Source organism: Zootoca vivipara, chromosome 17 (genome assembly GCF_963506605.1).
Source record: "Zootoca vivipara chromosome 17, rZooViv1.1, whole genome shotgun sequence".
NCBI lineage: Eukaryota > Metazoa > Chordata > Lepidosauria > Squamata > Lacertidae > Zootoca > Zootoca vivipara.
In genome coordinates this window covers 39,439,311-39,463,967 of record NC_083292.1, presented here as the reverse complement: position 1 = coordinate 39,463,967, position 24,657 = coordinate 39,439,311, and the positions used below count along the sequence as shown (strand labels likewise).

At 47.6% G+C, this 24,657-nt stretch overlaps 2 protein-coding genes across 2 annotated transcripts in view; one reads left to right on the top strand and one right to left on the bottom strand.

The window, feature by feature from the left end:
• CGN (cingulin) overlaps window positions 1-8,708 on the bottom strand; it is a 54,537-nt gene extending 45,829 nt beyond the window's left edge. Inside the window, exon 1 of the mRNA XM_035097881.2 lies at window positions 8,615-8,708. The gene's annotated coding sequence lies outside the window, so the exon portion shown is untranslated. The remainder of the gene's footprint in view (window positions 1-8,614) is intronic.
• A 10,422-nt stretch (window positions 8,709-19,130) lies between these two features.
• Window positions 19,131-24,637, top strand: PSMB4 (proteasome 20S subunit beta 4). The gene is made up of 7 exons (XM_035097987.2): window positions 19,131-19,300; window positions 20,322-20,528; window positions 22,016-22,162; window positions 22,673-22,754; window positions 22,953-23,069; window positions 23,275-23,363; window positions 24,483-24,637. Exons 1-7 carry the CDS (start codon window positions 19,173-19,175, stop codon window positions 24,493-24,495), a joined length of 783 nt encoding a protein of 260 aa, XP_034953878.2. The 5' UTR covers window positions 19,131-19,172; the 3' UTR covers window positions 24,496-24,637.
• Window positions 24,638-24,657: the final 20 nt, after the last annotated feature.

Here is a 24,657-nt window from a genome sequence, read left to right as displayed (position 1 = left end):
GCCCTTCACCTGTTGTGCAACGACTCGCCGTCCCGGGTAAATAGCAGCGATCGGGACGGCAGGAATGTCCTTGCCACACAGGAAGGAGAAGGGCCTGCAGTCGCTCTCGCTTTCTCCAGGCAGGCTCGTCCCCTGCGCCACAGCGCGGGCTCAGGATCTGAAGACTGTGGGAAGATTCAGGGCAGAGAGAGGAAAGTACTCCAGCCCAGAGCACGTAGTTAAACTGCAGAACTCCCTTCCACAGGAGGCAGCGGTGGCCGTTTCTCAGCAGAAGAGTTTAGGAAAGGAGCAAGGGACCTCAGACCTCTCTAACTTGACTCAGACACCAACACAACTCCCCTCCTCAAGCCATGCTCCGCAGGTCCCTTAGGTAATTTTACCTGGCTGGAACCTGTCCCTTGAACTAGGAGACCGCCTAGTGCTTGCCCAAGATGGGGACGGGGGCAAGTTCACACCATACATTTAAAGCACATTTTAAAAAGATGGGTTCCCCCAGTGTATCCTGGGATCTGTAGTTTCTCCCCTCGCAGGGCTACAGTTCCTAGCATCCTTTTACGACAACACCGCAGCAACCTTGCAATGCTGGCTAAAGTCATTTGATTTTGGTTTTGCCGAAATCATGATTCTTTGGGGAAGGGAGTCGCGGGCTTTAAATGTGTGTTTGGGGTGCTTCCGATGTCTGGTGCAGATGTGCCCTGAATCCTCAGCGGCTCACTGAACTCAGACATTTTGGGGGAATCCCAAACCGAGAGATAAGAAAGAGCCCACACCCAAAATGCAGCCCTTCGGCCTGAAAATGGTTCCCTGCCGTGGTTTAGGAGGATGTGCTGGGCGTGCATTTCAGGTTTTATCATTCCGCAGGCAAGGAAAGCAAAAAAGAACAAAACCCCGAGCGACGTTAATCATAAGCCACGCTTCCCAAAGAGAAACAAGGCATAGAAATTGCTTCCTGCTTTTTCGGATGCCCCTGAAGCATTCCTCAGTGTGTGTGCTACCAGAGCATTAAAAAAATCACTCATTCCCCGCCCCCTCCAAAATATCCCGGCAGACAATTAAGAGTGTCTTCCAAAGGTGAGGCTTTCAATGGGGGAAAGTAGGTGAGTTTTGACCCCCCGGGAAGAGGGCGTTCAAAACCCCAGCTGAGCCACAGCTTCCTAGTCTGGGACCAGCTGCCAACATGGCCAACATGGCCAAAGACCAGCGCCTGCACCTCTTCGAAAGCCATTCAGGTTGGTGGAGGGAGCTGCTTCCTCATCACAACAACCTTGTGAGGTAGGCTGAAGCTATTTAATTTCAAATTTGTGGCGGGGGGAGGTTTCTGGGCGAAAATGGAAGAGTGGGAAATTATGTAGTTAAGTTTCAGTATTATTAAATTTATTTAAAGCCTCTTTCCATAAAAAAAAGACTCAGGGCTCCTTGCAAAAGGTGAGGATATGCAAATATTAAAATTTTAAAAGTATACAATTCTTTTTAAAAAACGCCACCCACCATTTTGTGGTCACACTGTTCCAACCTGGAGACAAGGAACTAACAGCAGCCAAGTTGTGTTTTTTTAACCACATACAGAGGAATTTTTAAATACTTTCTTCCAACAGAAACCCGAACCTTGTGGAAAACAAAACAAAAAACCAGCCTAACAGGTTGGAGTGGGATAAGGGGAAGGGGGTGAAATTAGTTTGGGAAGAAAATAAAGTCAGTTTCTTTGCCAAAACATTGGACTGTGAAGCCAGTATAAAAGGGGATTTTATCCACCAGGATCTCGAGAACTTGGCAGCCAATCCTGAGGTTGCGATCCTAGGCTTACCTGGGAGCAAGTCCCGTTAAACTCAGTGGGGCTTGCTTCCGAATAGATATGGGGATAGGATTGCCATTGTCAGGGGGTGAAGAACATTAGAAATCTGGCTGTGATTATGACAGAACTAACGAAACGTGCTATCTGGAAAGGGAGGTGTGTTCTGAATATTTTCCTCATGTGTACACACTTACATGATGATGCAGCCAAACCCCGCTCAAGAGGTTTTATATCAAGGAAAGTAGCAGGAAAATCTAGCAACCATGAGCATACTTTACATTTTATTTTATTTTTAGGGGAGTAATCCCTAACACCTTCCCCAGAGGTGAAACAAGGACAGCATTTATATTATCAGAGACAGGGATATGCAAGTCTCTTGGTTCCACTGCCTTCCGATCTGTGAAATGGCTATATTTTAAACCAGGAGTGTTTGCAGAGGTGGACTTTTGCGACAGGAACAAGGTTTCTCAAATGATGCATCTGTGACAAGGTCAGCGCAAGACCAGCAGGTGACCTCAATTTGATCACCTCTCAGTTTCTTGACAGTTGGCTAAACTTTTAAGCTGGCGACACCCTGAAAGTATGACACTCGGACACCACCCTTAACCAGAAGTACCAGACCCGTCACTCAAGCCTGCAGGGGAACAGTGGAATTATTCAGATTTTTGGCAACTCGCAAAGGACTCAGGTTATCATCGCCAGCCGTGGAAACTACCACTTGAGAGTATCGCCTTCAACACAGAAGCTCAGGCAGGCAAAGAGTTGGAACATTAAAATTTTAAAGGCATCGCATTACAGGAGGGAGGTGCAAGGTTCAGCTCATGCCAGGGCTCCAGCCTGAAACTGAAGAGATTAACAAAAATACAAACCCATCAAGATAGATGCATGTTGGGGCTCTTGTCTTTAGCAAGCAAGTAATTTTGGAGACACCCCCCCCCCCCGAGGGATGTAATCTCACATAATGATCAGATACTGTATACAGTATTCTCTACGATGTGCGCAGAAAAAATTATAGATGCTACATACAGGGACGCAGGTAGCAGCTGCCTTTTACGGAGTCAGAAAACAGGTCCATCTAGCTCAGTATTGCCTACACTGACTGGCAGCAGCTCTCCAGGGTTTCAGGCAGGGAATCTTTTCCAGCCCTTCGTGGGTATGCCACGGATTGAACTATCTGCCAAATTATACAAACACCATAGGCATGAGGCACAACATTCATACCAAGCTTTCATTTAAGTTATTTTATAATAATAATAATAATAATAATAATAATAATAATAATATTTACTATTTATACCCCATTCATCTGGCTGGGTTTCCCCAGCCACTCTTGTTAAAAGGAGTGTGTGCCGATTGTATGACTCATACAAGATGCCTAAGGTGGTGGTATAGATAAACTTTGGACTTGTATTTCCCACAGAACAGCCCCATCCCATGTTATCTAGCAAACCAGTGATGTGTCAGGACATTAATATAAAAGATTCCATCAGGATTTTAGGATTCTGGATCCGGAGGGGGCTGTTTCTTTAACAGCACAAGGCCTAGAAACTTGACCTCCCTAGCCACGTTGGTTCATTTTATATATTTTTAGAAACCCTTCCTCTCAGCAGGGCAAGAATTGATATCGATCGCCCTTCATTTGCCCTCTCGGCCGCTGACCTTTGACAGCAGCTCCTGCTGAAGCCGAAATCTCCAGGGGGCTGGCCCTTGTGGATTTATTTATTTTATTCAAAAAAAAAGGTCAGCAGTTTAGCTAGATCTAAGTTCCCGCGCTTACTTTATCCAAACAGGATTTGACAATGGGCAAATTCTTTGCAGAAATAGCCAATTAAGCAATGAGGTCTCCCAAATGGATGCAAGAAACCGCAACCCCCATCAACTTAAAAGCAGCAGCCCCAGACACTGGGATATTGTTCTCCATTCATGGGGAAAACTAGAGTTTCAGCCTTTACTCTAGTTTCAATCAGGTGATTGGTGGGGGTGGGAGGACATACACACTGAAGGTGTAAGAGGAAACCTCAAACTGAATACCAGTGGTCGAAATTCCTACAAGCACATACAAATCGGAGAAAAGACAAATTCTGCAGTCACTTTGGAACTAAGGCTGCAATCCTAATCCTACTTACCTGGAAGTAAGCCTTGGTGAATTCAATAGGTCTTATGCAGTGCTTTTTGCCTAGAAAGAAAAATGGCCAGTACTCTGTACTCTTGAGTACCCCCAGAAAAGAGCACCAGACTTATGTCCGAGTTGATAAGGTTCTGATTGGGCTGCAAGTTAACCTATCTCCCCAACCCTGGTCCTAATACAGTGGAACCTTGGCTCCCAAATGCCTTAGGAGCCAAATTTTCCGGCTCCTGAATGAATGAAAACCAGAAGTTTTGGTTTTCGAACGTTCTTTGGAAGCTGAACGCCCATCACGGCTTCTGGTTGTTGTTTTTTTGCAAATTTGGGAGTGGGGGGGGGAGATAACCACAGCAGGATTTAGCAACAGAGGGGATTCATGGTGAGGAGGGTTGTTTCCAGTTAGAAAAAGCTTTTGGGGGGGGGGGGGTAGAGAAAGAAAATGATTCCCATCTATCAGCAATGCAAAGATTTGCTCTATGTATCAGGGAACCTGAGCCCTGCCATTTGTACCAGAGCCAGTGGCACAAATGGCTAGAGTGTTGGACTATGACCTGGGAGACCAGGGTTTGAATCCCCACGCAGCCACTAGGTGCCCTTGGGCCATCACCATCTCTTAGCCTAACCCACCTCACAGGGTTGTTGTAAGGAAGAAATGGGGGTGGGGGGGGAAGCATCTTGAGTTCCTTGGGAAAAGGTGGTGTATGAATGTAATAACAATATATAATGTTGTTGGATTCCAAATCTCCAGCACAGCCAAGTGGCCAGGAATGATGGGAATTGTAGTTCAGCAACACCTTGAGGGCATCAGGTTCCCTATCTTTTGAGAGAGCAAATCTTTGCATTGCTGATATAGCTGGGGTCGTTTCCTTCCTCCACCCCCACCTCAAGCACATTCCAAAAGGTCACGTAGTCAAAGGCCTCTTTTAATCCCTTCCTCCCCAGGGCAAAGGAGCAACACCAGATTTGCCTTTAACTGTGGGGTTGTGTTTTTTTTTAAGAACCCTTTGCTGCTTCTTGGATAGGAAGAAAGTTGTTTTATTCATTTTATATATATTGAGCCTTTCCTCCAAGGAGCTCCCTGTTTTATCCTCTCAGCAACCCTTCTTTCTAGGTAGGTTTGTGCAGACCCAACAGGTTAAGCTAAGAGGCTGTGCATGGGTGATTTGAACCCTGATCCTCCAGGTGCAGTGGTTAGGAGTGTTGGACTAGGACCTGGGAAGCCAGGGTTCAAATCCCCTTAAAGGTAAAGGGACCCCTGACCATTAGGTCCAGTCGTGACCAACTCTGGGGTCGCGGCGCTCATCTCGCGCTATTGGCCGAGGGAGCCGGCGTATAGCTTCTGGTTCATGTGGCCAGCAAGACTAAGCCGCTTCTGACGAACCAGAGCAGCACACGGAAACACCGTTTACCTTCCCGCTGGAGCGGTACCCATTTATCTACTTCCACTTTGACATGCTTTCGAACTGCTAGGTTGGCAGGATCTATACTGCTACCAGTATAAAGCTTGCTGGGTGACCTTGGGCCAAGTCTCTGCATTTCAGTCTAACCTACCTCACAGGGCTATTGTAAGGATAAAATGCAGATGGAGGGGAGAACTATGTTCACCATCTTTAGATCCCTGGAGAAAAAGCAGGATATAAATGCTGCGACAAATGAATAATATTAATAATAGAAGAGGGTTTTGGAGCTTGCAATCAGGGGTTGTTACGAAGCCAGGCAGAAAACCTCCCAAGAGAGAGGCAAATTAATGGAAGGCAAGTCTACCACTAGCTAAATAGAGCCTCCATGTTTGGACACAGTATATCTTTGATTGCCGTAACTGGGACATGGCTCTCTGGACCCCTGATCTAATCTAGCAAGACTCTCCCATTCTCAGTAGCCATAATGCTTGGGAATGGCACCTCCATCTTCCAAGACACACTACCTCTGAAAACTAAATGCTGCAGTCAGGCAATTGGGGGTGTGGGGGTGTGCTCCCATTGTGGCCCTCTTTCTAGTCACTGTGGAAAATAGGGTGCTGGATTAGACCCCAGCAAGGCTGATCTTAATTCGTTTTGTTTCACCAGTCGTTTATGCACATACTATAAATGCATCAGCCAGTTACTCTTCCCTTCCACCCAAAGAGTTCTGTGATGCTCCTAGGCTTGCACATATGTCTCTTCTAGCATCTAGTTCAGGCTTCCTCAACCTCAGCCCTCCAGATGTTTTGAGACTGCAATTCCCATCACCCCTGACCACTGGTCCTGCTAGCTAGGGATCATGGGAGTTGTAGGCCAAAAACATCTGGATGGCAGAGGTTGAGGAAGCCTGATCTAGTTTCACAGTACTCATTTTGCGCCTCCTACCTTATAGCAATTATCAACACCAATGTGACTCTAAAAAGGCAATCCTTTACACACTTGGGAACATTAACAGGAGGCTGGCTTTGTTATTTATTGAAGAGCAAGCTTGGAGTGGGGAAAAAGAGAGAGAGAGAGGCCTGCCTTCACAATCAAAGCATCCCTTGCAGTAAAAGAATGCTATGACCAGAGAGCTAATAAGAGGAGGATTTTATCCAGAGTTGGTGGTTTATGGAACCATCAGACACCAATTCCATACCCATCGCATCAAAAGAAATCATCCCCAAAACTGCTGCAAAGTTTGAAGCCTTATCTAACACAAACAGACCCCCTTCCAGGATCAAAGTCCCTTTTTGGCTGTATATACACTACCAGCTTAAAAAAAACCAGCTAGGTTATTCTTTTTTCTCAATTTGGATCAAAGCTGCACCAGAATACAGTATTTCAAAAGGAACGGCAGGCTAAGATACGGCTTTTGGCTGACATCTTGTATACACCAACCTTGGTCAAGCGGGCAGCCTCAGAGCGGCTTTCACTCATGCGGTTTGTGGCTCACAGTGCAATCCTGATTTACACCAGAGAAAACCCACTAGTGGGTTTCTCCCACAGTATTCTGAAGGCGCATCTAACTTAAAACCTTCTCCAGCTCTTCTGGGTTCATTTATAGTTAGACAGCAGAAAACGCCACCTCCTTTCCTGCTATCCTGCACCAACCCATCTGGCAAACAGGGCTACGTTGACGCAAGATGTGATGGAATAACATGGTGCTAGTCCCTAAGAACATAAAGAAACTCTTACACTCCCTATTCCCACTTTATGCAGAAGGAAACCAAGCAAAAATTTCAAAGTTCCCAGGCACCAGAACCAGGCATCAACATTTAGGCTCCTGGAATTTCTGCCGGCTCGTGCTAGTTAGCCCCACAGAGAGGCCAGTCCACACCGTTCAGAAAGCAGCATGCCAACAAAGCATTCCTCCCCAGAGTTATGTCAGTTGGCGTTTTAAAGGTGTTCCACTATGGGAAAATATAGCCAAAATGGAAGAAAGAGGAAGCACAGCCCCTCCCTGTGACAGCAATCTTGGAGGGGGAGGGGGGATTTGAGACAAGGGGGAGCAAAATTCCAGGTGTGGGGTGTAGCTGTAGGGCGAATTCAGTGTGCACAGGGCAGAAAATCAGGATTGCAATTGTGTTGTGTGTGTGTGGGTATATGTGTGAGAGAGAAAGTGCCAGACAGTGACAGATTATGGGGGCATTCTCTGGGGCAGGATAGTGACCATAAACACACACTCTCTCTTTATCTGTGTGACACAGTGTGTGTACACACAGGAAGTATTTATCACAAATGGTGTACCACACCCCTAGATGGTGGGGGTATAAAACCAGAAACAGCAGGAGAGGATTGTATTCAATGTTAGTCCCACTCTAGAAATTAACAGGCTCCACAAACAGTGCCAGATTTAGGGCAACACGGGTGCTTCCCCTGCACAGGGCGCTGAGCCAAGGGGGTGCAGAACAATAATACATAAAAAAAGAAATTATTGTGAAAATAATAAATATTTAGAGGTGGGCATCAAATTTGTCCTTGCTTCAGGCACCATATTACCAAAGTCCACCCCTGTGACTAATGCAAGTCCATAAATTCTAATGGGTCAAATTAGAACTTAGTTGGATGCAACCCAGAAATCCCAGTGTTAGGTACTTAAACTGGGGGGGGGGCGGGACGGGGGGGGGCAGTGTCTCCTGAGGGCTGGAGAGGGTGGACAGGCATGGTCTCCGAAAGCACTGGTTTTCAACCAGCAGGGTTAAAAGGGTTAAAAAGTTGAAGACGAGGACAAATCAGATCCTGCCCGGTGAAAAAACGGAGAGTGCAGTTGTGCCAGGAGAAAGGGAGACTGCCTGGATTTCTTTCCAAGGAAACATAGTAACTCTTTAAAAGACGGCGGGGAGGGGTGACACCAATAGCAGCTGGAAGCAGGAGGGCTTATAACAATTAATAATGGCATGCACAAACTCCCCCGAGACTGAAAGGAGATGCTATAGTAGCTAAGGTGGAGGGCTGAGGAAGGGCAAAAATGAGGATGCGGAGGTACAGCACCCTAACCCGCCCCCCACTCCATAGGCAGCAAATAAAAGCAGCCGCTGGGCGTTGGGGAAAGACCCTTAAACACAAGGGGGCGCCCGTCCTCGCTTAGGGACAGTGAACAGGGGAAGGGTAGAAATTGGGGTGGGGGGGCGATACCCATAAAAGGATATGGGGTGGGGCGCACGGCTGGGACCGCTGCTTTCAAAAGGAGGGTTGGAAGGGAAGGAGAGAGCGTTATTCACAATCAAAAAGGGGTTTTTTCATAGCCCTACTCACCCTCTTGGTTCCTCCTCAGCCGCCCCCACCTGCCCCGCTCGCGCTCGCCTCTCACACCTTCTGCGCCTCTGCCCGGGCGGGCTCAACCTGTTACCTGAACCAAGCGTCGGGGCCACGCCCACCCGGCTTCCCATTGGCTCTGCTTCTCTGGGAGGCCCGGCCCCTTCGCTCGTCCGCTCCCTCCCTCCCCGGGCGACCGCGCTCCCTCCCTTCTCCAGTCCCCCGCCCCCCCTCTTCTTTCTCCCCTGCCACCAGCTTGGTAGGCGTGGCATAAGCGGCTACACGTCATCAGGCGGGAATGGAGAGGGCTGGACCACGAACGGGAGGGAGAATAAAAATGGCTGCCGAGTTTCGGGCGAGGGGGCGGGGCTGGAACGAGCCCTTAGCAACCGGGCGGTGAGGCTGCCTCGTCCTTAGCAACCAGTCCAGGCCTTGGCCTTTTAGGAAAAATGGCATTTTATTTTTTGAAATTTGTTGTTTTAAAAGAGCCTTTGTTTTGGCTAAGTGTGGAAAACATCTTCTTAAAAACTGAAAATAAAGATAGCTGTGTTGTGTGGCCCATTTATATTACACACACACACACACACACACACATGTATACAAATATGTATGTATATATAAACATACATATATGAATACATATATGTACTGTATACATATACATATATGTATAATATATATACATGTATATGTAGGTATATATGTGTGTGTGTATATATATATATATATATATATAATCCATTTTAAAAACGCAGGCCATTTTTTATTTTTAAGAAAGTCAACATTTTGAGGCTTAATAAAGGTCTTCAGGGTGGCACAGGGCCCTTTTGTCATTTTGCTACAACACACTGTCAAAGCTACAGTGGGTGAGGGAGGGGAAAGCACTCTGGACATGCTCCATGGAACTCTTATTTTTGTTTTGCATATTCCAAGGCTGGATCTTGGCCTCACATACTGGCTAGGCTGCCATTTGGGTCAAAACTGAAGCCTTGCCAAATCCCCACAGCTGGGAGATTGACATGTGGTCAACAGCAACTCTTGCTGGATAACCAGCCTGCCAAAAACTGAAGGGTTGGTGGGATAAGAAGAACCCTGCTCAGTTCCCTCATATGCCCCTTTCCTTGATTTTTGGTGGCTATCCACGAGGCCAGAATGACATTTTGTCTTAAATAAGCTGGGTTTGACTTGGGGGCCGCTAGTTCCTGACCCCCTGATTTAAAATCGCTCTCGATGTGGCTGCATTGGCGACTGCAGGAAAAGTTCTCGAGCCGAACTTCTTAAGTCTGGGCAAAGAGTATCTCAGGACAGCTGGCACTGGCGAGGGAGACTCTTCCCCAAGAGGGATGAGGCCATCGAAGACGAAGCCTTTTCCGCTCGAGATCAATGTATGAACTCTGCAACCCTCTTGCAAACAAACAGCCCTTCAGACATGGCCGTGGCTGACCCCATTCGGATAGCATGTCGATTTGATTTTGGGTAGTGAGCCCAGAAGTTAAGAAAACATTGCCGTGAGCCACATCTGAGGGTGCCGGAGAGATCAGATTAGATCCTTGATGGGGAGAGCAGAAGTTTAAAGAGACATCTCCAGCTACGGCTGCCCAGGCAATTCTCCTCTCTAACTGCGACCAGATTTTAGATTCTTCTTGACACTTTCTGGCTCAACCAGTCATTAATTTCGGGGTTTTTAAAGAAATATTTATAAAAGTGCAATGTTTATTATTCACTGCTCACAGTTCATAATAAACAGCTCAGGGCAGCAAAGGGTTCTGTGTAGCTTGAAAGCTTTCACGCTCCCAAAGTACAGCACGGACCTAAATTGGTCTAGCCAAGAGAGAAAGCTTTCACCTCCTTTGTGTCTCCTATCCCTGTAAAGCCCTCAACTGTGGGCTACCTGAAGTAACAGCATCACTACGAAGGATGGGATCCACTGCCTCTCACTCTCTGCTCCAGCCTCCCTGCCTACCAAACCGGCGACACCGAATTCTGCGCTGTTATGTGTCAGGTGCCATTGGAGCAGTTCATTATTCCCGATTGAGGTGCAAGGCACCTTTAGCCACCGTCAGAGGAGAAAACTCCTGTTGCATCTCTGTGAGAGTCCCTGTTCTGGGCCCCTGCTCTGCTTCCTTCAAAGAAGGAGTCATGCCCACAAATACAGGAGATACTCTCCTTGACCGTGGGAACGTTCTAAAATAAAATATGTGGAAGGTAAGTGTAAAAGTGAAGTTGTGCTTCCAGCTCAGTCCAGAAACTATTCCGTCACTTTCTAAACCATTGGTGATGCTGGCACAGCCGCGGAGAAGCTTTGCGGAGTCTGGCTTGAGCATTACCGCTCCTGACACCTGGATGTGTAGCTCACCTCACAGATTTCCCCTTCCGGACGGCAATGTAAAGACAGCACGCCACCTCTCACCTTGGGCTCCTGTCAGGCCTGCCTCCTTCCCTTCCACTGACCATTTTATCACTTGCCACCACTGCCAAGAATTCCCCCGAAGGGCCTCTTCCTCCACAGCAGGCAGCAGCGGAGAATGGCGGAAAAGAACAACCGGATCGACAGAGCCAAGGTGGGCAAAGAACAGGTATGACTCGATCTGGACCAGCCTGTGTTTTCACGGTGGCGGAGAAGCTTGGTTTGCTTTTCTGCCCTGGGCCTCGCATATACACAACTCCCCGGGAGCCGGATGACTCGCTGCAGAACAACGCATTCCTCTCCTTTGGCCCTAACTACTTCAATTTGCCAGACCTGTTGCCGGAGAGAACAAATTAAGAACAAGTGTTTATTGTCTGCTGCTGCGGTAGGGGAGCCTGTTCTCTCTCCAGAGCAGCAGTCGGGAAGTTTGAACCTGGCTCCCACAACAGATTAAAGCAGGGAATGTGGTTCTTCGATCATCCCAACGGTGGCTGCCCCAGTTGCCCACAGCTGAAGAGTCGGCTTCATTCTGCATCCATATGCTCTGCAGTCATTGGTCCTGCACAGTTATAAAAGTAAGGCAGGGTTTTTTTTTTTAAAAAAATGTATACTGTACTAAGAAATCTTAGCAGCGGCATCGCCATCCTAAGCAGTCTGCTGGGAACACATAAACTTTGGACGGTGTGGCCTGCTCCCTCTGTGGGGCTGACTGGCAAGAGTCAGAAGAAAATCCAGGAGCTTAAACGTCAATGTCTGATTCTGGTGTGGGGGGGGGATGGGGGGGAGACCTCATGCCTTCTGTTTGCTTGTACACAAACCAAAGCAAATAGCAGGTCCATTTCCTAATCAGGTGTTTCAAGAGCTCTGTAGATCAGACCAGATCAGATCAGATCAGAAGGAAATACCAACACTATTCTTCCACCCCTGGTGAAACCGAAGTCCAAAACTCCCTCAAGAGTGTGGGCTGTGCTGCTTTTACAATCCAGTAGTTCAGCGAACTGCTGGCTCTCTCAAGACACCTGATAATTGTTGCAGTAGAGAATCCTACTATATACAAATACACTTACACACCAAGAACATGAGAAAAGTCCTGCCGGATCAAGACAAAGGTCCATCTAGAGTTTTTAAAGCAGAGGTTAGATGGCCATCTGTCAGAGATTATTTAGCTGTGATTCCTGCACTGCAGAGGGTTGGCCTGGATGACCCTTAGGACAATTCTACGATTCTGTTATCCTTCTCTTGCAGTAGCCAAGTACGGTAGATTGAAACCTGCAAACAGGACCTGAGAGCCAGAGTGCTCTCCCCGCTTGCAATTCCCAGCAGCTGGCATTCAAATACATACTCCCTTCGACAGTGAAGTCAGAACAAAGTCATTGTGGAAACAGGTAAAAGGTAAAGGTAACTTGGACAGTTAAGTCCAGTCAAATTCGACTAATGGGTGCGGTGCTGCTCTCACTTCAGGACGAGGGAGCCGGCGTTTGTCCACAGATAGCTTTTCCGGGTCATGGGGCCAGTATGATTAAACTGCTTCTGGAGCAACGGGACACTGTGACAAGCACCAGAGCACACAGAAATGCCATTTTCCTTCCCGCTGCAGTGGTACCTATTTATCTACTCGCACTGGTGTGCTTTTGAACTCCTAGGTTGGCAGAAGCTGGACCGCCAACCTTCTGATTGGCAGGCCCAAGAGCCTCAGCACTGCCCACATTTCTGTTGCAAGTGCAATTCATTTAATTTACAAACTGTATGTGAATCGCCAGAGTGTGGAATGTTGATCTCTTCTTCGGATACACCACCCTGTTCAACTGGCTTTTTTTATTAAAAAAATTTGTTATTAAAGATTTTATTGTGTCGCAAAATAAACAAATAAACAAGGAATAGAAAATATAGCACCTGCACTTTTAAGGTCAAAACTATCCTGCATTGACAACCTCCCCCTGCAGCAATCAGACGGCAGTGAACTTTCCCCCTTCAGGCTGTGGGAATCCTGTACCAAACCACACCAGTTGGAACGCCGCTCCTGGAGGGTAAAGGGTGGAAGCCAGCCAGCTCCCATTCTTCCGCAGCCCCACAAGCGATTTGCTGCAGCGCATCATTCCAGAAACCTTGTCACCCAAATTATGCTCTGCGCTGGGTAATCAGCAGCTCGTTAACCTTAATCATATCACCGCACTGTCACTTTCTTTTCTGCCTGTGTAAGACCGGGGGGCGGGGGGGGGGGCGGACCAACCACAAATGTTTGGCGCCATCACTCACAAGAACGCCTCTGTGCGACATTGCCAGCTTTTTCTCGGGATGGCGAAGGCCAAGCCTCTAATTGGAGGCAGGGGGAGTTCAACGGGAGACACCCTGAGGGCTGGCAGGCATCAGCTGTGCACAGACTGCAAAAGAACAGCAGCGCTGCAGTATGCTTTCCCCACTTCTCTGTGCAGGGACGGCATTTTGAAGCGTCTGCTACCATCTATTTTCCTGTGCATAGGGGCATATGAAGAACCCATACTGTCCATCATCGTGTTCTCACAGTGGCCAGCCCGATGTCCCTATTGGCGTGCGGTCAGTGCACTGGGGGTATAGAATAGCCTCCTAAATGTTTCCCTGACGCCTCCTTCCCAAAGCCCAGGGAGCTTCTGCTCGGCTTAGGGAGGGAGGAGCGATGCTCAAATGTGTGACATCACCCTCGCAAGCTGGCGCCTCTGGTCCTAACTGTCCCCCTATGAAAGATTTCACCGCATGCCCCTGGATGCCCCTGTGGGAAGCCCACTCGCAAGAGCTGAGCGCATCAGCAACTCTCCCCTTCTGCTGTTTCCAGCATGTGGTATTCAGAGGCACCCTGCTTCCTTCCAACAGTGGAGAGTCCTCTGCCTTCTTACTTATGAGTGCCTCTAAGTTCAACAGCAAGGAGCAAACAGCCCCAGGGGCATCACAGGTGTGCAAAAAGTACTGTACTCACGAGTCACGTCCTGCTTGCAGGATGACCACTGTTAGAAAAGGATGGAGGACATAGACGGGAGTTTGGCCTGATCCAGGATGCTATTTTCTGTTCTGATGAAGGAGGGCACTTGCCTGTGGAAATCTGATTGGCCCCAGTGAAAATAGGCTGCTGGACCAGGTGGGCCTCTGGTCAGATCCAGCAAAGCTCTCCTGATGCACTTTTGCCAGTTCCCCCCTCCAGGAAAACAGCATGCTGTTGGAGGGAGCCAGCTGCAGAAATCTGTACCTCTTTCTCTCTCTGGATGCCTTCCAAGTGACAAGCTGTTTCCAGGCCTTACCCGAGGTGGTTGGCTACGAGCCATCCAAAACCTAGCGAGCAAGCAGATTCTGCTCGCTGGTGCCTATTAAAGAAAATATGTAAGTCTTTTGTCTAATGAATAGCTAGAAAGAAAGATGAATTGGTCTCCTTATGGCCGTAAGCATGATACCTGCACTACCGCTGTTGGCCTTTAAAAAGAGAGAGAGAGAGAGGGAGAGAGGGAGAGAGAGAGAGAGAGAGAGAGAGAGAGAGACTGCAATGTAGAAGGGGAAGTTAATTATATCCTTTGCCTACCTGTCAATAGGGGAAAGTGAAACAAAATGATAGATTCAGGTTCCTCCAGTTGCTTCCACAAGGCCCTACCCACCCCCTTGACTGAGGAAGGACAAAGTCACAACTGCAGATAAGAATGTGTCCTGGCCACCTTTATGGGCGTTGTAAAATGTGAAATGAAAAGTACTGTAGGTGGGAAATAGGCGGGGTGGAGATACAACCTTGCAAGCATGGCTTCTTCCTCAGTTCAATTGACAGGTGTATTATTCTGCTATGGTTATTTATCAGGTGTGAATGCTCCTTAAAACTAGGCCACGTATTAAATATTGCAGAGAGGACTGAATAGGAGCAGGCTCCTCTAGTTCATCATCCTGCTCTCACAGTGACCAAATACCCCTAAGAGGCTTGGAATCCCAGGCAGACTACCTCTGGACCTGGAGGTTCCACAAGGACATCACAGAACGCTGCAGCTGGATCAGGCCACCGAGATGCCCCATGGGGAAACCTGCAAAGAGAACATGAGCGCAACAACACTCTATCACTCACAGTCCCCAGCCAACTGGTATTCAGCGACATCTTCCTGATACTGGAGTTAATAATAAAGCAACCATTGATTTGCAGCTATTGATAGCCTTATCCTCTGTGAATTTACTTATCTAATCCCCGTTTTAAAGCCTTTTAAAATGCGTCTGTAAGCAAATTCCAGACTTTGACTGTGAATGTCCATCCTGAATCTCATTTGGAACGGCTTGCGGTTCTAGTATTATGAGATGGAGAAAAACACTTATTCTGCAACACACAAAAACCAGTTTAAATATTGTAGATTGCATCCAGTGTCAGTCCTCCTCAGAGTAGCAGACCCCATTAAAAACAAAGGGTTTTACTAATGTGGGTCTTTTCATTCCAATAAGCATAACTTAGTTGTATACAATCATCTTTACTAGGAGAAAGTTATTTCTCATTTCTTTATTACAATAAGTACTGTATATTTTGCATATTTGGAATGCTTCACAAAAATAATAATAATCAAGATTGTTTCATTCCACTCACATTCCAAAAGAGGGGATAAGCAGAAAGAAGCGTGAAGACAATTCACCTCTTATATTTAAAGGTTAAAAAAGGAAACAAAGTTTCCCATATCTAGGAGAGATTTGAAGAGACTTCATTATCAGTGTGTGGGGAGAGAGGGAAGCCCAGCAGAGGTAAAGTGTCGGCAGCAGCAAGGAGGAACACATGTTTTCTCCCTCATTATACCGGTATTTCCGGGGGGGGGGGAATCTCATTGATGCTCCTGACTTACAAATATGCTATCAATTTGACTGAAGTAAGCTGTATTGGTTTTGACAGAGTTAAGTTTGCACTTAACTCCACTGCAAGACACATTTTAATTTCCAGTTTACAATTACGTCGCAATTTATGAGAAATATCTGCTCTTCCCAATAATCCTGGCATTGCCTCTAATCCCTCGGCTTTACCCAATAATAGCCACCACCCCATCTCAATCTTCTGTTCCTATAGTTCTGGTCACCTCTCCCCATAAAGGATATTGTAGGATTGCAAAAAAAGGGCAAGCAAAATGTTAGTATTTTTTAAGGGCAAGCAAAATGTTAGTATGGCTTCCTCCTCAGTTCAGGATGCAGTGATGGCTACCAACTTGGGTGGTTCGAAAGAGGATTAGACAAATTCCTGGAGGATCAAGTTATCAGTGATGACTAGCCGTGATGGCAATGCTCTGCAATCAGAGAGACAGGAATGCTTCTGAATACCAGTTGAAGGAAAAGACAGGAGTGGAGAGGGCTCTTGTGGTTGAATCCTGAGGGTTTCCCACTGAGGCATCTCTGTGCTCACTGTGAGAAGAGGATGCTGAACTACTTGGGCCTCTCGCCTGATCTACCTAGAGGGCTCTTCTGATGTTCCCATGGAACCTCCAGGTTCAAAAGCAGTCTACCTTGATTACTTGGTTCTTAGGGCATTTGGCCACGGTGTGAACAGGAAGTCGGACTAGGCGGGTCAATGGCCTGATCTGGCTGGACATATGTATATATATATATATATATATATATATATATATATATATATAGCTTGAAGCTTACTAACATGAGTTTGACCAAACTGCGGGAGGCAGTGGAAGACAGGGGTGCCTGGCGTGCTCCGGTCCAAGGGGTCACGAAAAGTCAGACACGACTAAACAACTAAATAACAACAATATAATATTAAATTTTCTGTTTTACAATTTAGAAAATTCATTTAAAATATCAATGACTTCCCTTCTTCACTTTCCATGGTTCATTTTGCATAACATAAATCCCTGCATATTTTATATAAACTAAACCATTCAGTATTCCCTTATTACATCCATCAAAACTCATTTACACTGTTGAATTTATCTTAATGCTGCCAGCGTTTTCAAGTGTACAGTACACAATTCCCCCCCCATATACTGTATTCAATAAACATTTTCCAATCTTCTTTAAACGTATGTTCTTCTTGTTCTCTTATTCCATATGCTAGGTCTGCAAGCTGCACATATTCCATCAGTTTAAGTTGCCATTCCTCTTTAGTTGGGACCTAGCTGGATTATGGAGAAAGCTAGAGAGTTCCAGAAAAACGTCTACTTCTGCTTCATTGACTATGCAAAAGCCTTTGACTGTGTCGACCACAGCAAACTATGGCAAGTTCTTAAAGAAATGGGAGTGCCTGATCACCTCATCTGTCTCCTGAGAAATCTCTATGTGGGACAAGAAGCTACAGTTAGAACTGGATATGGAACAACTGATTGGTTCAAAATTGGGAAAGGAGTACGACAAGGTTGTATATTGTCTCCCTGCTTATTTAACTTATATGCAGAATTCATCATGCGAAAGGCTGGACTAGATGAATCCCAAGCCGGAATTAAGATTGCCGGAAGAAATATCAACAACCTCAGATATGCAGATGACACAACCTTGATGGCAGAAAGCGAGGAGGAATTAAAGAACCTTTTAATGAGGGTGAAAGAGGAGAGCGCAAAATATGGTCTGAAGCTCAACATCAAAAAAACCAAGATCATGGCCACTGGTCCCATCACCTCCTGGCAAATAGAAGGGGAAGAAATGGAGGCAGTGAGAGATTTTACTTTCTTGGGCTCCTTGATCACTGCAGATGGTGACAGCAGTCACGAAATTAAAAGACGCCTGCTTCTTGGGAGAAAAGCAATGACAAACCTAGACAGCATCTTAAAAAGCAGAGACATCACCTTGCCGACAAAGGTCCGTCTAGTTCAAGCTATGGTTTTCCCAGTAGTGATGTATGGAAGTGAGAGCTGGACCATCAAGAAGGCTGATCGCCGAAGAATTGATGCTTTTGAATTATGGTGCTGGAGGAGACTCTTGAGAGTCCCATGGACTGCAAGAAGATCAAACCTATCCATTCTTGAGGAAATCAGCCCTGAGTGCTCCCTGGAAGGACAGATCGTGAAGCTGAGGCTCCAATACTTTGGCCACCTCATGAGAAGAGAAGAATCCTTGGAAAAGACCCTGATGTTGGGAAAGATTGAGGGCACTAGGAGAAGGGGACGACAGAGGACAAGATGGTTGGACAGTGTTCTCGAAGCTACGAACATGAGTTTGACCAAACTGCGGGAGGCAGTGGAAGACAGGAGTGCTTGGCGTGCTATGGTCCATGGGGTCACGAAGAGTCGGACACGACTAAACGACTAAACAACAACAGCTTGTTTTCCATTTCTGGGCTAACAAAACATGGGCTGCTGCAGTGGCATACATAAATAACCTTTTCTTAAAAAATATTTGTATTCTAATAAATAAGGTGCATAATGCAAGCAAGGAATGACATACAATATTAGAGAGAGAGAGAGAGAGAGAGAGAATGTATATATTCATTACTATTACATGAGCAAATTCTTGGAATAATAATAATTACAGAACATACACTTAAATACTACACAGTAATGGGTAAAAGAGGTGTGGCGTTAACTGATGCCACACTCAAGATGGCGCTTCTCCATTCAGGTAACAGAGAAAGAGCGCCCCCTCGAGGAAAGAAAGCTTCAGAAACTCGTGCTCAGATTTGCCCATAGAGGTTTCAAAAGGCTAGAGCGACACGTTTAGCAGAAACTTCCGGCAAAATGTGAACGTAGGCCGCAGCCGTTCGCATCTCTATGATGGAAGCCCTCCCGTAATCCTTTGCGTTAAAAAAAAGCGCGGGAAACTAGTTCCTTTGGAGATAGAGGAAGTGCTCATAAAGTCTGCGACGCCGTATGTCACTCTAAGCTGGTTTTGTATAAGGGCTCTAGCTAAGTTTTGAGCAACACTCAAGATGGCGACACCGGGGTGGGGGAACATGCCCTCTTAAATTATACCTCCCGTGCGGCCCCCCTCGCACCACAACTTCCCAATATTAAAAAATACTTATGTAACTCTCTGCGGTCTGCACTTTCTAGGACTTATGGTATATTACCTTTTTAAAAAGTTAGAGAGATGCTTCAGTTTCGCCACACACAAAATGGCGGCTGCTCACGGTCTTCGGTTTCCTGCCACTGAGGACACAAACGAATCCCCGAGCGCCGCGCATGCGCAGAATGCCGGCGCCTCTTCCTGTTCAGTGACTAAGCTGCGGCTCTTCGGGGAAAGATGGAGGTTCCGCCGTCGTTCTCGCTGCCGCCGTTTTGGGCCGGTGGTCCCGCTCCGGGGGCGCTTTACTCACCGCCCTGCCCAGGAAACGGATCCGGAGTCCAGGCCGAGGGCGTCACCAGGACTCTGTAAGGGGGCTGGGGGAGGTTGAGCGCCCCCAATTAGGCCTAAAAGTGGGGAGGGGGAGAGAATGCGCCTGTGGTGTCACGTTGCTGACGTCACGTCACGTTGCTGACGTCTCTGGGTTAGGGGTGTGCAGAAGGAAGGCTTGGGAGGAGAAGAATGGCTAAATTAGACAAATTATATCTTGTTGAAACGGGGATTTACTTATTTTAGAGTTGGGGGCCTTTGTGGCCTCATCCCGATGTTGCAGGACTCCAAGTCCCAGCACACACACCCCAACCAATGAACAAGGGTCCAATTATATCCCGATTTCCCCATTTAGGCCATCAGCATCTAAATAAATGGACCAAATTCATGGGCCATATCATGGTCTGGCGGGGATGAGGGTAAAGAGATATACTGCAGCTATTTATGAAGGTTTTAGGTACTGTATAGGTATTGTGAATTACATCTGTTGTTAGTGACTTGGAGACTTTCAGGTAATAAGCAGCTAAGAAGCCTAATAGAAAATAATAACCAATAAGAGGCCCTTTCTCATCTACATCAGTTTGGTATTATTTGTTAGGGGGTATGTTAGCTCTGCCTGGGGTAGCATGGTTGTCCCAAGGCAGTGGGGGCAGAGTGGGAAATAGGTGTTGTGTGAACAAGCAGCATTTTGTGGGGTTAGATTTGACAGGGACAGAGTAGAAAACATTAGCGCAGGAGGCTGACTTATACCAATTCAGTCTATTTAGTTCAGTGCTGTCCACACTGACTGGCAGCAGCTCTCCAGAGTTTCAGGCAGGGGACATTCCCAGCCCTGCCTGAAGATGCCAGGAATTAAACCTGGGAACTTCTACATGCAAATCAGATTCCCTACCACTGAGCTACAGCCCTTTCCCCCAATAAGGAGCCAACTAGGAAGAGGCACTCAAAACGCAGCAGGAGATGTGGGGCTGCTTTGCCATTTCTTCCAGCTCAAGTTATTCCCCACAGAGTAGGGGGAGCTGTGAGCCAACCCTCTGATGCTTCTTGTTCCCCTCAAAGGAGCCCCATGGTGACAGGCACCTCAGTCCTGGGGGTGAAGTTCAACGGTGGCGTGATGATTGCGGCCGACATGCTGGGCTCCTATGGGTCGCTCGCCCGCTTCCGCAACATCTCCAGGATTATGAAGGTCAACGACAGCACCGTGTTGGGGGCTTCGGGCGACTATGCTGATTACCAGTACCTCAAGCAAGTCATTGAGCAGATGGTGTAAGTCTGAAGTTCTCCAAACCAACAGCAGGGAGCAGTTTCTTCCCAACAAGAGCTGGGAGCAGATGAAGGCCTTTTAAGCCTCTGTCTCCAATTCACCTCCTCCAGGCTCTGCCCTCTCCTGGAGAAATGTAGAACCTTAAAGTACAAACCTGAAGACAGATAGACCTCCTCCTCTGTCCCATAGCCTGCCTCCTGACTATGCACTGCTGGACTGGCAGGGCACCTATGAGAGTCCCAGCTCTGGCCCTGGGGGTCCGGGAGGTTATTCTGGGGGCTTCTGTCTGCCAGCCTCTGTGTTCCTCCGATATCCAGCAGCCAGCTCAGAGCCCTGAACTGTTAGTGTAATCTAAAAATAGCCTTGAAATGATTCTTGCATAGTTTTGCCTCCCAGCAACAGGGTTTCCTTAGCAACAGACTTCTATATTAGACGTGCTCTGATAGTGGCTGTTACTCTGTCCAGATGGTTGAAGAGCAGAAAGACGGAATGATTCTGTGTATATGGTTTTACTTTGTTTTTCTTAGACCAGTAGTTGCATAAATGGTAGAGTGGTACCTCGTGTTAGGGATGTGGATGGTGCTGTGGGTTAAACCACAGAGCCTGGGGCTTGCTGATCAGAAGGTCGGTGGTTCGAATCCTCGTGATGGGGGTAAACTCCCGTTGCTCAGTCCCTGCTCCTGCCACCTAGCAGTTCGAAAGCACGTCAAAGTGGAAGTAGATAAATAGGTACCGCTCTGGCGGGAAGGTAAACGGCGTTTCCGTGTGCTGCTCTGGTTTCCCAGAAGTGGCTTAGTCATGCCGGCCACATGACCTGGAAGCTGTACGCCGGCTCCTTCGGCCAGTAAAGCAAGATAAGCGCCGCAACCCCAGAGTCGTCTGCAACTGGACATAATGGGCAGGGGTCCCTTTACCTTGAGTTACAAATGCTTCAGGTTACAAACTCCGCTCACCTTGAAGAGTTACCTCGATTTGAGAACTTTGCTCCAGGATGAGAACGAAAATCGTGTCCCAGCGGTGCGGCAGAAGCAAGAAGCCTCATTAGTAAAAGCCCGTCTCTAGTTAAGAACAGTTTCAGGTTAAAAACGGACCTCCGGAACGAATTAAGTTCGTAACTAGAGGTACCACTGTACAGTAATGTTAATTCTTCAGCAAATACTTTTAAGTAGAACAGGAATGGATGAGGTGTTTATTCCCGCATGGGAATTCACCAGCAGATGAGCTGAACCAAGAAAGAAGAGCTTGGGAGACTTTTTGGGTGACTGCGGACTGAAAAAGGAGCCCCAAATGATTGGCATAGTGCGCCGACATGAACTTAGCCTGGTTCCTTAGCTGGCCTTTATGTAGTCTGTGACTGTGTGTCTGGGTTGCTGCTGGATTCAGGCATCAAAATAGGGGTCCCCATTCAGCCCCCCCCTCGAGCTTGAGGTTCCCCACTCCTTGCCGTAAAACATCAGTTGCTGCATCTGATCTGGCTTCTGCCCTGCAGGATTGACGAGGAGCTCCTGGGAGACGGCCACAGCTACAGCCCAAAGGCCATTCACTCCTGGCTCACCCGAGCCATGTACAGCCGCCGATCCAAGATGAACCCCCTCTGGAACACCGTGGTGATAGGCGGCTTCAGCAACGGAGAAAGGTTAGTCACCCTGGGGTGGGGTAGGCGGAAAGGTTGGGAGCACTGTTGGAATCAGCATTCAGATAGGATGGGATGAGACTTCTAGCTAAAGTGCTCTGCCTTCCTGCCTGCCTGCCTGCCTTTATATGTGGAGAGGGTTCATCATGGAAGATGAAGCTTTCATTGGCTACTACTCATGTTGGCTAGGCTCTGCCTCCCTGCCAGAAGCAGCAGTGCTTCTGAACGCCAGTTGCTGGAGAAGGCTCTTGTGCCGGAGTCCTGCGTGTGACCCAGCAGGCTCTCTTTACCTTTCTGCATCTGCTTGTCTGGAAATTCTCTCCCCTTTCTGCAAACACTGCGGAGCCGCCTTGGGACGATTTCCCTCTTAAGCATGATTCACTTAATCTTCGCCGTGGGTTCGAGCCCCATAATGGGCGAAATATTTCTACATTGCAGGGTCTTGGACTATGTGACTCTTGTGGTCCCTTACAGCTCTATGATTCTATGACTAAAGCCCCCCCCCCTTCTCAGTTTCCTAGGTTACGTTGACATGCTCGGGGTGGCGTATGAAGCTGCTTCTCTGGCGACGGGATACGGTTCTTACGTGGCACAGGTAAGCGTCTCAGGTGGAGGAGGCACACGGTCTCATGTTAAGAGGTGCCAAAGATCCGGTCTGTGCTCAGCCACTTTGGGTTGGCCACTGTGAGACCAGGGTGCTCGATGGGCCACAGGCAGGGCTCTTTTTGCCTTCTTAGTTCCCATTGCTTGCGGCTGCACAGCTGACTATTTTATTTCTCCCACTCTATCACAGCCACTGATGAGGGAAGCCTTGGAAAAGAAGCCCGTCCTGTCTAAGCAGGAGGCCAGAAGCCTCCTTGAACGCTGCATGAAAATCCTCTACTACAGAGACGCCCGCTCGTTCAACAGGGTACGTCTCCCACTGTGCATCTTGGCATTAGAACAGTGGATTGGTGGGACCCTGCGGCCTTCCGGATGTCGGGATTTGTGTCTCCCACCAGCCCTGGCCAAATGGTCAGAGCTGATGCTGGAAGGCGGCATCAGGAGGTGAGGTCCTGTTAAAAGGCAGGCGCATCTGGCAAGAGGGTCTAACCTCCCACTCTTCTTTCTCTCAGTACGAGCTCACGACGGTGACAGAGAAAGGCGTGGAAGTAGAAGGGCCCATCTCCTCCGAGACCAACTGGGAAATAGCACACCTGGTCAGGTAAGCACACCTCCTCCCTTTGGACCCGCTTTCAAATGAAGCAGTTTGTGGCTGGCACAGTACATAGCCCCAGGAAAACTACCTGCATCTTTGGGAAGGTGGCATTTTTGGACCCTGCACTGTCTGGACACCCTCACAGAAACCCCCTCGGCTGTCAAGAACATAATGGAAATTCCACCTCCCTCAGAAGTTTTGGGGTTAGTAGCGGCTTAGGAGAGGGGCTTCCTTTGTTCCCCTAAGTTGTGGAACCCGCTTCCCACAGAGGTGGGGCCGGCTATACAGTTTTCGGCTCAAGACTTGCCTCTTCATCATGCTTGAGAAGTGCATTTTTAGTGTCTATTTTTGTGATTGTCACATGTTTGAGTCGTGTTTTTAAATTGTGGTCACCTGCCCTGGGACCTTAGCATGAAAGATGGGGAAATAAACCAAGTGAATAACATCTCTGAGAGCATCCTAGAACTCTGCTCACCTCACATGGTCCCTTTGGGAACAGGAGCTGAAAAGGCCACTAGATTTTCCTTTTCTTGCCCAGGGAGCCACCCAGCCCCTTTAGAGCACACCTCTTCAGCATGCTACGCCCATTACCACCCATGATCTTTCATTTTTGGTTGGCCCCTGTGAGAGCAGACACTTGGATAGATGGGCCATTGGCCTGATCCAGCAGGCTCTTCTTAGCTTCTTGCATGTGCCCTCAAGTGTGTTTTCCTGGCCAAAAGCCATCCCTGAACTGTAATGAGCCCCTAAAGCTCCCCACAAGGGAATGTGGCCCCCTGCCTCATACCCTCCAGATTAGCTAGGTTTTGGGTGTTTATAAATAAACCTTGAAAGGAATATGCAGGTTTTTAGATGGAATGACTGGCTCCTAGCAAGAGGCACGCACACTTCTGCGACCAGACTTCCTCGTAAGCAACGTTCTGAACATGGTTAAATGTCTTATCTAGTATCCCTGGACCCAAAGGCTATAGTAATTCCATATTCATTCCCCAAAATACTGTGCTTCATTTTGTCTTAAAAACGGTTTCCTGCTCTGCAACCATTTCTAGACATCATGCAACTCTTGCCTCCTGCTAATTTGGGTACTGCCAACCTAATTTTTCCCCATTCCTCCCCTCTCCGCAGCGGTTTTGAATGAAGCTCAAGAGCTCGTGGGCAGTCTCTGTTCCTGTTGAGAGATAATCCCAAATCCCTTGCAATGCTGTTTGATGCCTAACATTTCGGCAGCAACTCAGACGTTTTCTTTTTTTGTAAACAGAATAAATGAGGTTTAGACTCTCTGCCTGTATGTACATGTCAT

Bases quoted from the DNA above. Each gene is read 5' to 3' on its own strand.
- PSMB4 (XM_035097987.2), top strand. From the start codon at position 19,173: ATGGAGGTTCCGCCGTCGTTCTCGCTGCCGCCGTTTTGGGCCGGTGGT. The intron at 22,163-22,672 runs GTTAGTCACCCT...CCCCCTTCTCAG, and splicing joins GGCTTCAGCAACGGAGAAAG to TTTCCTAGGTTACGTTGACA. The intron at 23,070-23,274 runs GTACGTCTCCCA...TCTTTCTCTCAG, and splicing joins ACGCCCGCTCGTTCAACAGG to TACGAGCTCACGACGGTGAC.